The 12766-nt window shown below is 44.9% G+C and overlaps 1 protein-coding gene across 9 annotated transcripts in view; it reads right to left on the bottom strand.

Moving 5' to 3' along the window:
• Nucleotides 1-955: 955 nt before the first annotated feature.
• The window catches only part of SLC25A47 (solute carrier family 25 member 47), an 18190-nt gene continuing 6379 nt past the window's right edge, over nucleotides 956-12766 (bottom strand). Inside the window, exons 1-8 of one of the 9 annotated variants that reach the window (XM_031553680.1) lie at nucleotides 11925-12739; nucleotides 11655-11705; nucleotides 10572-10610; nucleotides 7426-7469; nucleotides 7102-7173; nucleotides 6753-6855; nucleotides 5507-5780; nucleotides 956-4633 (exon numbers count right to left, since the gene is read on the bottom strand). In XM_031553680.1, coding sequence (XP_031409540.1) covers nucleotides 4347-4633; nucleotides 5507-5780; nucleotides 6753-6855; nucleotides 7102-7145 — 708 coding nt within the window. In that variant the 5' untranslated portion in view covers nucleotides 7146-7173; nucleotides 7426-7469; nucleotides 10572-10610; nucleotides 11655-11705; nucleotides 11925-12739 and the 3' untranslated portion in view covers nucleotides 956-4346. Of the gene's footprint in view, nucleotides 4634-5506; nucleotides 5781-6165; nucleotides 6253-6752; nucleotides 6936-7101; nucleotides 7174-7425; nucleotides 7524-10005; nucleotides 10100-10571; nucleotides 10611-11654; nucleotides 11706-11924; nucleotides 12745-12766 lie in introns of those variants that run through there. The other 8 variants (XM_031553683.1, XM_031553679.1, XM_010711910.3 and 5 more) reach the window with 8 other exon arrangements.

The raw sequence follows: 12766 nt of genomic DNA, 5'->3' as shown, positions 1-12766 counted from the left end.
TATCACTATCTGCCCATGTAAAAAGTCAGTCTTCCTCCTGCTTGTAGCTCCTGTTTTGCACGTTTCAAATATGAGCTGAAAAGCAATGTTTAGCTTTTGTCCTATTTTTACACTTTATGTAACATAGTACCACTAATCTAATGTCATAGACTTTAATGTATTAAAATAAACATTTAACAGCCACTACCTCTCCATAACCCATGGGCATTGTATCTTAACATGGACAAGTGTTTAACAATCAGTAGAAACACTTCTTTTTTTTTTTTAAAGCAGTGGAGCAATTCACAGGAAAGACAAATAGGTTCTTACGGATGTTAGTAAATAAACTAATTTGTATTTAAAATAGACTTCAATGACGACCTTCCTGTTCTTGCCATCTGCTTGCATCTTTAAACTATACACAAAACATAAGACTTAATGAATTTTAAAGGGCTTTTTACAAACTTGCAATGCAACTTTCTTCTTGAAAATGTTATATGCAGATCTGTCCTTCAAGATGTATTTCGCTAACCAAAAATGTAGTTATTCAGGAAGGGGAAATGTGCTGTAGAAGAAACAGCAATGTGTTCTGTTCTAACTAAGCACATGGATTAATTTTCTAACACACCAGTTAAAATCGTATTCCAAAGTTTTAGAAGGGTAAATGATTGCAAAATTAATTTAATACTTGTTTACTGAGCAAGCACCTTATTCATGTACTCTCTTGAGTACTCTCATGAGTACTTACAAAATGTGCTTCTGAAATGACACAGTTTCTCAGTCTTGGTAAATGCTTAAATCTGGTGCAATTATAATTAACATCCCAGAGACATTTAAAGGTTAAGACAAGGTAGTTCTCAAACGTACAGATGAAATGTTATCAGTCAATGTCCATTACGCTTTCCTCAACTTGTTCATATTTTGTTTATCTCACTACAATAAAAAAAAAAAAAACTCAGTGAAAAGTCTATCCAACTTGTTTTGTTTTTTGAATTTATTTAACTTTTAAAAGGCTTCATTTACATTTTCTCTGTTGTTTAGTCATCACAAGGAATCGATCATTGTTTTGATGTCCAGTGTCTTTCAAACAGTGAAATAGAGTGCCTTATAGCCCCTGGTCTTAACAAGACAATAATCTGGTCTTAACAAGTAAACTCCAGATTGCTGCCAGAGCAAGGTAATAAGGGTCAGTTCTCCAAAGATTAACAGGTTGCAAGCAAGGCTGGACGTTGAATTTCCTTGAGTAGCAGCCAGCTCAGGAATAGAGAGAGGTCAATATGACCTATTAGAGCAACATTTCCATAGGTCTGACATAAAATACTTAAATGTGACTCCACCATTGCAGTTGCCAAGGAATACAAATTGTGAATAGCTTACATTGCTCTGCCAGTCACAAAGAGGCACGCTGAAACCTACCTGGATATTCTTAGCATTGTCAGGAAAAAAAAAAAAAAAAGAAAGAAAGAAAAAAAAAAACAAAACAGGAGCTATTGATGTGAAAGCAGAACGTGTCTTCTAAAGAAAGTTTTCTTTATTCAAGGCCAGCAGTTTGTTTCTGAAAGAAATTGTCTCTGCAGAGAGCTATATGGTGTCTTCATTCTGCTGGCCTTCAGCTAGATAATGTATCAGAAGAAATAGTTCTGTGATTATCAGCACAGCAAATACAGAAGCTGAAGGTCAAGGCAATACAAAGTAATCAGAAAATAGAGCAGCCAAGTTCTGAAATCTACAAGGCAAACAACTTGTTACATATGGAGCTAAGTACACAATATAAACACTATGTCACGTCATTAAAGAAAGTTGGTTCTTATTTACATGCCTAGGATTACAGTACTTGTACATTCAATACCTTTGCCTGGTGGCTAATTCACCTTGATATAAATTACTGTAAGTTCTTGTCTTAAAGATTGTCAGATCATCAGTCAAACCCTGGTGCATTGGATTTGTCTTCTTTTTTTCCAGTAAGGAGTTGTAGCACACTACATAGTGCAAGCAGTTAGATTCTTGAAAAAAATTGATAAGATCAGTAATATACAACTTACCTCTCATGTAGTATCTGTCCAGGCCCCAGGAGAACCTGCTTTTTACAATGCTGAGTACTTAGAAGAGGCTTACTGTTCTCTACTCCTCTCACTGGTTTCCACAGCTGTACCTACTAATTTTCCAATTCAGCTGTAATTCATGATTCTTGAAACAAGCTGTGTAAGTTATGCCCATCACAAGAGACATTTTTAATCATCTAATGCTTGAATCTACTGGGGAAAGTTGGGATACTTTTGATTAGACTTTATTTTCAAGCCTTGGACTGACCACAGATAGTATCAACAGTATCTAATAGTAAGTGGTTGTTTTGCTTGACATACAGTTACTTATTTTGCTGTCTGTTCACAGGATGTAATGCTTGAAAAGTAAGGTCAGCTGAGAATAATTTGCTGTAAAGGAATTTGATTTTAGAAAACACTCTGACAGGGCTGGGATGAGTTAGTACCCTACTGGGGCAGGCCTCAGCCAGAAGCATCCCTCATAGAGAGGTGAGAAGTCTCTTAGCATTTGTCTTAAGAGAAATTCCAAATCTTGAGGACTTAATTAAATCTTCTGTTGTAAGGTCTTTCAAACCAAAGGAGGTTTGGAGCTGATGCCCTAAAGGTCTAAGCATGGGTCACAGATTACTGAGGCCATACGCACTTTGGGATAGAATCAGATTCCATGCCAGATCTTTCAATCCTCCCCATGCTCTGCACCTGTCTGGTATCTTAAAGCTGCTATTGGATCAAATGAGAGATTAACACACTCATGAGAGAAAAAATTCTGAGAGTTGTTTGATAGCATGGCCATGATGTAGTTTAAAAAGCAAGCTGAAGGTTTAGGTTTCAGGAGGATAGTACTGGACTTTCTTACTAGTTTCTCTCTGAAGAGAGAATGAAGTTTCTCACCTTCATTCTTTCCTAGTAACATCTGAAATTTCTGAACTTGTCCTTCTAGTACAAGATTAATTCTTCCCTGCCCAGGGTGGATGCCAAGTCCTGTGTGTTGCAAAATGACTGTATGTGTAGCCAAGTCTATGCTATGAACTTGTAAAAGGGAACCAGAAGGTTATCAGCCCTAAGAGAACTCCTTTAGAAAGCAATCTTCCTCTTTCCCTCCAAAAAAAAGCACTCTCTTAGCAGATCCATTCTGTTCCAGGTGTCACCAGTCAGGGAGAAATATAGAAATAAAAACATCTGTGTTACTGCTGAGGCAGGATCAACAAAGTATTTCTGTGCTTTTTCTTAAAAAGTAGCAATTTAAAAAAAAAAAAAATCAAGCTGATCTTTGTGAAACTTTACATTTTTGTGAAAAAAAAATGATTTTTAGGAAAGCTGGATTCCATCAAAATGTATCTCTGGGGAAGAAAGGAAAAAAAAAAAAAAAAGGACCAACTGCATTTGGCTGTTCCTAGCAATGCATTTAAAAGCGAGAAAAGTATGCACTTTTTTAAAGTAGAAAATTTCAATTACACTACCCAATATTACAATTCTTCTGTTAATTACCTATTCTCCCAACGCACAGATTTTATGGTAGTCTTCCCTTTGAGAAGCAAAGGCTTTTTGCGTGTTTTGCAATCCCTTGCATCCCTCCCTGTGGGACAGGAATAGGATGTAGACTCTGACTGGACTAAGGCATGAGGTGCTGCCACCAGAAGGGGCTGAAAGATCCATGGCTGGGAAGAAATCATGTGGTTTATGGGAATTAATGCCTGTTTTCACTTTCAGCGAGGCCATTGAATGATTGTGTAAGCAAACTATGTCTGCTACTCCTTAAAAAAACAACTGGAAAAGAAAGAGATTCATATTTCAGCCTGTACTGAAGGGATGTAACTGTAGAGTACTTGGGCAGAATTACAGCTGGGAGTGAGCAGCCTGCCTACTCAGGCTGGAGGCACACATAAGGAGAGTGCTCAGTGGATACCTTGCAGCTCTACATATAAAAAGAATGTGTTGTGTGGTGTTACACAAAACCCTTGATTCCTGCCTCGGTAGTGAAGATTTTTTTTTCTGTGTTAGTAGAAAACAAAATTAAATCTTTACCAAATTCTCAAATTAGACCAGTAGTTTTTTGGAACATAAATATTGCACATGTTTGAGTGGCCTAAGCAATGGCTACAGTCGAAATACATTAACAAGATAAAAGAGAGGTTGTACATAACTACAAGCCTCCCTGATGAGTATGTAATCCTGTGAGAGGGAAACGAGGCCATTGGTCAACAGGTGCTGTGCTGAAATGTCTCTGCTTCATGTGCTGCCCATCAGTGGAGAGCTCAGTGTGTATCTGTGTTGGGCTACAAAACCAAACTGAACAAAATACGCTTCTTGCTAGAGCTGCAACAGCTATTTCTTGTTTGTAAAATGCTCTGTAAACCTCAGCACAGCTTCATATGTGACGAACACCACCATGTTCACAGGAAAGGCACGGATACAGTTCAAACCCAGGCCTTTGAACAGCACTTTGAGCCCCTCCTTTCTGACACTTTCTCTCGCGCAGTGGATGAGGCCTTTGTATCTGTGCTGTCCCGACTCATCCACCTGCATCCGCGACTTGAGGACGTCCAAGGGAGTAGCCAGGCCCCAGGCCAGCACTCCAGCAGAGCCCCCAGACAGCAGCACAACCAGAAAACCTGCAGAGAGAGAGCAGCAAGATCAGTCTTGCACATACCAACAGCTCAAACTGATTCTCCCCAGACACTTAATTAACTCTTTTCAAATCTCATACTGCAGTTGGACGGACAGGAGAGGGAAGAAGGAGCTGTGGGGCCATGCATGCTATGCACAGGACTAGGCCTCACTCGGCCCCCCCCCTACATGTTCTGTCCTACCATGCTGCCATCCTGGTTGGACAGGCTGCAGATCCCCCCACTTGTTTTTATCCTCATGTTTTCCAGTGGTTAATTTGCTCGGCTCCTGCAGCTCTATGTTTGCAGTAGTCTCACACCGACCAGAAGGCTCTTGACCTCATAGCACGCTCCTTTTTGCATCCTCCACACAGGTTGTGCAGGTCAGAACCCACCTCAGCATCACACAAACCAGATGCAATGTAGCCCAACAGCACTCACCCACTTCAGCCAGATCTACGTATTTTTATAACTCCCAGAATTATGCTTTTTTGGTAAACATCACCTATTCAGGCTTTTCTCAAAGTGGATATCTGCTTTTTGGAGCCAAATCACAACTGAGGAACTTGTCTCTTTCTATTCTTCATCTGAACTTTATTTTCAAGCTCCAGACTGGCCTCAACAGTGCCTTATGATGGCTCATGGGAGGTTTGTCCATGTTTCATCTCCACCTACACATCTCATTTCAGCATTAAGAATGTTGTACCCATGTGCTAGGTAACCTGAGGGTGCTGTGAACATCCTTCTGCAGGGAGAGAAGTTGCTGAGGGTGAGGTCAGACGCTCAAAGTTCAGCTCCTACTGATGCAGCAACCTGAGAGCATGATTTCCCAAAATAAGCCCTTTTCGTATGTGATGTCAGATGCTTTCCAGAACTTACCTGGTTTGTTTTTCCCAGCTGGTGTGAGCCAGTCACAGAGGGAAGAGTATGTCAGGAAATATATTGCAGAAGAGGAGCAATCCCTGCACAGCAATGCAGAGCAGCCTTTGTAGAGACCTCCAAAGCCTTCCTCCTTGGCGATCACCTTCAGACAGTGCAGAGACCCTCGGTACTTCGGCTTAGAAAGGGGTTGGGAAGATGTGACAGAGGAATGGGGGTTCCTCTGGGTCTGCATCCGAACTTTAGCTACCTCACTGGGTGTCATAAGCACAACCTGAAAAATTAGAGGATGAAGCTTAGATCTTCACATCTGAACTGCTTGTTGGTTCCCTCTCCTGCCTGACTCTTCAAATTACATCTACCACTTTTCAGGCAATATTATTTGTTACTTGAAGCCAGCAAGCTGGATCTTCCTTCACTCTGTCTATGCTAAATTGCCCCAGGAAAGTAGGTGCTACACCGTGCAGGTTGCATGGAGGGGCAAAAACCCACGGAGGATGTTAGCTAGCTAGGAAACCAGATGGGCACAGCAAGGGGATGTGCTCGGCTCTCTGATGTAGCATACATCAGGGCTCTTTTGTACATCTGTATTTGAAATTGGGGCCATAAAACAGCCTGTGCTAAGCAGAATTACCACGTGCTAGGAAACACCCACTGACCTGGCCATCTGGGCTATCTGTAAGAGGATTGCTTCCATCCGCTTGTGACTGCACGTGTTTCTGACACGGGGCACTGGGGCTGGAGTATCTGCAGATGCTCACAGACACTGCAAGCACCTATCTGCATATGGGAAACAGCTCCTGAGTACCCCACACCACGTCACTATCAGTCATGGGCATTGATTCCTCCATGTGTCAGCTGCTCCAGCCTTTGGGAGTTGCAGGAAAGGAGATGCCTTTCTGTCCTCTTTAAAACCTTTTATACAGAAATGAAATACACACAGGCAGCCCTCAGTGACCAGCTGGGTCTTTCAGACCTCTCCCCCTGCCGAAACACCAGCCTGCACTTTGCACACCATCTTACGTCTTTTTACATAAATCTACAATTAGAGCTACTTGGAAATTTTGCTTCCCAGGTTGTTTTTCTTCCTTTTTGTTTTGCTTTCTTTTGCCAAGGTCGCAGGGCAAGACCTCACAAGAAAATAAACCTTCCTCCTGCTGAGCGCTCAACAGAAAACATCAGTGTTTTCCCAGCCCCACATGCCCCAACAAGACCTCCTGTTGTGCTTTCCCACTTTGCTGCCTACCCGCACAGCACCAGCAGCACCTCCAGCCAGAGAAACATCCAGCCCCGATGGCTTGGCATCAGCTGTGCCGTACCGCAGCTTGCAGATGTTACAAAGGAAGTTTCTGTATGTGCCGAATGAAACAGAGGAGATCAGCGACACTGAGAAGACTGATGCTGACACACCTCTGTAAAATCCCAAAACCTGATTGAAAACAGAGAATAAAAGACTTTAAGAGGAAGTGATGTGAGAAGCAATGCTTGTATTCAATTGCAACTTGTCCTCCACAGACTGACCGCAGCAGCATTGCTCCTCTGAAACACAAAGCCATTCACAACCCCTGCCAGTGTCTCTAATGAGAGGTACCTACTCTTTCTGTCCTGTATGTTTCTTGAATGCAGTGCCAAATGCCATTGTAATGTCCCTCGGTCTGAATCCTCACCTAAAAACACAGGAGCAACTTAGAAATGCAGACATCACACTTAAAAACTATCAACAAATGCTGCAACAGCAAAGCAGCTAATCAGCCATAAGCCAAAATGTTACCATTATCCTTAAGAGAAGAACACGAATAAAATGAAATACACTGATGTGACAAAGCTGGAAGCTTTCAGTCACTGGATTTGTTTTCTAACAGGGTAGAAAAACACCACATGGCCCATTTGTGGTCAAGAAATAAAGTTCCAACAGCTACCTTTACTGTGTCCAGCGGATACCCCACTGCTGTGCTTAGGCCACCTGAAACAGAAAGGTTTTGGAGACAGTTACCAATGCACATCACAGCAGACTGTTCTGCAGGAGGTCATGAGGGGAACTGCAGAAAAATGCAACTGCTGAACCTGTCTGCTGTCCGTAGCATATCACTCTCAGCTCCAATGTCTGAGCCAACAATGACAGAGCAAAACTCATAGATTTCTCTGAAAACATAGCACGCTAAGAGGAGGAATGTGAGCATTGACATAAGCAATTACACCAGGGTTTGAGGCAGGGCTGGAAAAACATAGAGCCTTGGGACAAGAGAAGGTACATGCACCAGCCCTGGGATCAGTGCAGCCCTTTTGGAAAGCGCAAAGTGGAATGCACAGAGCTGGGCTGTCTCTGTTCCCACTCTCAGCTTAGACAAGAGCACCTTCCTTGTGCAGCAGACAATTTGTACACTACAAAAACAGAGCAAGGATCAAAGGTCTGGAGGCTGGGGAGGAGAGAGCCTTCTGCAAGGGCCAGCATAGGGCAGGGCAAGATGAAGGCACAGAGGGGGAATAGCACTAAGTTGCGTGCCCAGCAGCATGCCTGCACACAGCAGCATTTCCAGCATGCTGCGGGAATTTGTCAGCCCTACATCAACACTCAGCTCATCTCAAGACCTTAAAATAGCCACTGGGATTGGAAATATATTAATCCTATCAGACAATGTTACTGCCTTGATGGTGGATACAGAGAGTGAAAGTGCATCAACATGGACACAGCAATAAGGTACTCAGCCTCCATCCCTGCATCACTGCCACAGGAGAGAGTAGAAGGGTAAGCAGCTTAATTCTTCCTGGTACAGCAATGCCACGTGGCTGGAGATCAAGCCAGGTGCAGTGGAAGTGCACCTCTAAGAGTCATTTGCACCAAGCCCATGGAAGTGCTGTTTGAGCCCATCAGGGCAGGCACAGGTGGTGTACAGCTGGAAATGGCCACTCATTGACTGCTTCTTAAAAAAAATACTAGTTGCTGTGGGCATTTCACATTTTACAGGATGCATTCACCTGCAATTGTACAGCTGCTTGGAAGCTCTGAAAAGCTATGCTACATTTTGGGAAAAAGCAGTTCTGAATAGCTTTGTTACATTTTGGGAAAAAGCAGCAGCTGCTGGTGGGAGTCTCCAGGAGGGGCAATACTGAAGTCCGCAGCTCAGATGAAAATAATCAACCATTCCCAGCTTGCAGGAAAATGAGGGTTGTTCTGCAAAAATCTATCTGCACCCAGAAAAACAACAACAAAGATTAAAAAATGAGCCAAGAAACAACTTCCTGTATTTCCAAACCAAAACAAGAGTAGGTTGGAAAGGAGAGGGGAAGTGTGCAGGCAGCATGACCCAGCAGGAAGAGTGCAACAGGTCACCTGGGGCCACCTGTTCTGCACCCATTTCCCATTTGGCAGCAGGCAGCAGCCACAGGTTGTCCCATGCCAATTTCCCATTGCATCTCATCCTGCTGACCTTGGTTCCAGTACCAACCAAGTGTCTCCACCTGGGAGGGAGCACAAATGTAAATGATTCACCACGTTGGTGATGTGAGCTCTCAATACTCTTAAGCAACCACAAAGCACCTCATGAGCAGAAGCGCTCAGGGCAGTTGGGGTTTTAGTGCTGAGGAGCTCAGCCAAGTCTGTCAAAGGCTGAGGAAGAAGGGCTCTGCACAGTGCCACAGGATATTAATAGCTTGGGACAAAGATAGACTGACCCACACACGCACTGTCCGCATGGCAAAACCAATCAAGGCCAGATATGTACAGCATGCACGCACAGGGGTCCCAAGGGGTTCCTGCTGGGTCACACTGCACTGGCTGTGGGGAAATGAGATGATAAAACCAGAGGAATGCTCTTCATTGGGTTGCAGGGAGCCATTTGTCACACCTTTATTTGAGCGGTTCTCAGGGACTGTGCAGCGACTGCAGAACCCCTGACATGTAAACACCCCAAAACTAGATCCCTCACCCTATCATAATCAGGCCACATTGGCCAAGAAATTAAAATAAGGAGAGGTGCTGGCAGGAGGATCACAGCAGTGGCATTGGCACAGAGCAAATGGCAGCCTTCTGGAGCTCTCCTGCCTGCAAGAGGCCCAGCTGTGAAACTTAGGGAACAAGAGGGAACCTGGACTACATGTTAGATCTACAGAGAATGACTTCAAAAGGCCTTTACTCTGTAAAGAGCTGGGAACGTAAGAGCTGCCCCATACTCCAAACAAGTTGAACTTCTTCCTGTAATGTGACCCAGCCTATGGCCAGCAGAGTTGCTTTAGCTGTACCTCCAAGGAGACAGCACGTTCCTTCCATGTTCCCTAGACGGGTTATTTTGTCTACCCCTGGGCTGCATGTGACCAGTGTGTAACCTTGCAAATAGTATGCAGGAAGACTGGATGTGACCCAGGCCTGGCCGCTCTGCCACCATTGCAGGGCAGTGCCAGGTGACTCAGCTGCCCTTTCCCAAATCTCCGCACCCAGGACAAGATCTAAGTCATCCACAGATCAACAGTAGTCCTAGGTATCAATATGCACCATATGCTGCTGAGATGACTATCCCCTTCCACTCTACACTTGCAAGTCTCCATTGGGTGTATTGCATCCAGGCCTGGGGCCCCTGGTACAAGAAAGATGTGAAGCTGTTGAGCAGGTCCAGAAGAGGACATAAAGATGATCAGAGGGCTGGAGTACCTTTCTTGTGAAGAAAGGCTGAGGCAGTTGGGCTTATCTAGCTTGGAGAAGAGAAGACTCCAAGAAGACCACATCGCAGCCTTCCTGTACACTTAAAGGAAGCTTATAAACAGGAGGGAAATCAACTTTTTACACAGGTAGATAGTGACACGACAAGGAGAATGGCTTTAAACTAAAAGAGGGGAGATTTAGATATTAGGTGGAAATTTTTCACTCAGAGTGGTGAGTCACTGGCACAGGCTGCCCAGAGAAGTTGTGGATATCCCATCCCTGGAAGTGCTCAAGGCCGGGCTGGATGGAACCCTGGGCAGCCTGATTTGCTGGGTGGCAACCATTCCATGGCAGGAGACTGGAACTGGATGGGCTTTGAGGTCCCTTCCAACCCAATTCATTCTGTGGCTCTATTATGATCTGTCTCACCTGAGTTGTTTGATGCCCTTCATCTGGGTTTGCAGCCTCCTTGGGAGAACAAAAAACTGCTTCAGTTCTAACAAGGATAAGCCATGAGGCACATTCAGCATTAACAACATCCCAGTTCTCACAGGAAAGCTGTTCTAGCCCTGGAAGCTGTCCCATGAAAGGGGACTGAAGTTGGCACGTGAGCAACGCAGGAAGGCTACTTGGAAACTGAGTTTTCAACTCTGAATTCCTTAAAAGAAGTTTATCCTTAAGTGGCTGACTCCTCTACAACTGTGCCAACAAAAGCAAAGGCCCCAAAGGGAACACAGCCATCACTGACTCTGAGCTCAGCCACTAACAGCACCTGTTAGAGGACATTTGGTTCATCTTTCTGGGATGGACATTCCTCTATCAGCACCAGCACAAGGCTCACAACACCACCGCATGCCCTGAGGTCAGCAAGGAAAGAGGAGAAGCTGGAGTGGTGCTGGGATATAAACCCAGCCCTACTTGTGACAGTTCAGTGATGAGCAAATGAAGGCAGTAGAGTGAAACTGTCATGGCCCCTCCCAGGAAATGCACACTGGTGCCAGCATCAAGCTGCCCAAATTCAGCAGATCCAACATAAAGGTCTGGGTTGCGCCTTCCAGCCACCAGCAGGACTACTCGGCCTGTGACCACCCCAAGCCTCTTGGTATTCAACACTGCTATTTCTGACAGGCACATTTCAGAAGAGAAATGAGACCAGTTCCCGTGCTTTGCTGTTTAAAACAAGGCTGGGTTTGAGCAGTACATGCTCTAAAAATGTCTAAAATTAAATCACAATTTTCTTCTTTCTCTCTTCCTTTTTCTTTTCTTTTTTTTTTTTAAGAGTATGGCTAACCTACTTTTTCATTTCCTCAAAGCCTGCACAGAAATAACCCCGCAGCTGTCAATACTTCTCACCCACGATCATGCACATGCCATTCACACAGCCCTTCCTCACTGCCACAAAGCCATGAGCTGTGTCCTCAGCTCCCCGCATCCTCAGCCCCCCGTGTCTTCAGTGCCCAGAGCCAGGACTCCATCAGCTGTGCCCGGATTTGCTGCCCAGGCAGTACTCACTGTTTTGTATCTCCAAAAGGCATATTGCATTTGATCACTGGTTTTCTCCTACTGAAATAAAAACAGAGGAGATTGCAGACCTCAGATAACCAAATTTCATCAGGGTGATCTCTGCCCCAGTGATGTTATCTGCTTATTAAAGAAGACACCGTTACCGAGAAACCCCAGTGGACAGAATCCCATCTCTACCACCGCAACCTGCCAGCTAGCTTAGCAACAAGGAAACACAGCTACCTGATTCCAACAAAAAGCACCGCTTTATTTCTTTACCTCCAATGGCCCCCGCAATGAAATCCATCCGGACTGAGTCTGCTGCCTCAATGACCCCAACAGGCGTTAGGGAGGCGGTAGAAGGAAGGATGCCGGCTCCACTTTACTAGAGCCCCGCGGGTCCTTCAGAGCCAGCGTGATCTGCAATATGAATCACCTTCCTGTCTTCTCCTGCCTCAAGGGATTGTGAGCCTCGTGGATACTTGATGAATTTGTACACTGGAGGCAGTAACAGGGAGGCTGGAGCTGTTCCAAGAACACGGTGAATAAGTAATCCCCCGTAGCCCTGCAACGCTGCGCCAGAGCCCTTCTGCCTGGAAAATCACAAGGGGTGGTGCTTGCGGGGTAAGGCTGCCTGCAAAAGGGCCATTTCCCACAGCTCTCATTAACCCCAGCAGTCAGCTTTGCACTTGCTATGCACTGCAGAGAAGCAGCACAGTGGCTGTGTTTGCAATGCGTGCCCCAGCCGTGCCTGCCCTCCCTCCAGACAGGGCAGATTCCCTTCTCACCAAGAAATTCCTCCCCGAGGCATTTCCCTTGGCTTTCCTATGCACACAACAGATCCTTAAGCCTTACCCACATCCCCTTAAGTAATTACCTGCTCGTCGTCTATGCACACATCCAGCAATAAATGCAAGAGCATGGGAAGCTTCCTTTCCAGATCACAGGGCAGTTTTCTCATCCCCTGGAGGAGCTCTGCTGCTTCACATCTTGTTCAGCCTCCTGACCTATTTCCAGAGTCAGCTCATCAGCGTGGATCTATCACTGCTGCCCTCACCCTGATGCTTTGATCTACAGGGAAGAGGGATTTTGCTATGGGACTGGTCCAAAACCTTTTTTTT

Source organism: Meleagris gallopavo, chromosome 5 (genome assembly GCF_000146605.3).
Source record: "Meleagris gallopavo isolate NT-WF06-2002-E0010 breed Aviagen turkey brand Nicholas breeding stock chromosome 5, Turkey_5.1, whole genome shotgun sequence".
Lineage (NCBI taxonomy): Eukaryota > Metazoa > Chordata > Aves > Galliformes > Phasianidae > Meleagris > Meleagris gallopavo.
This window is presented reverse-complemented; position numbering and strand designations above follow the sequence as displayed.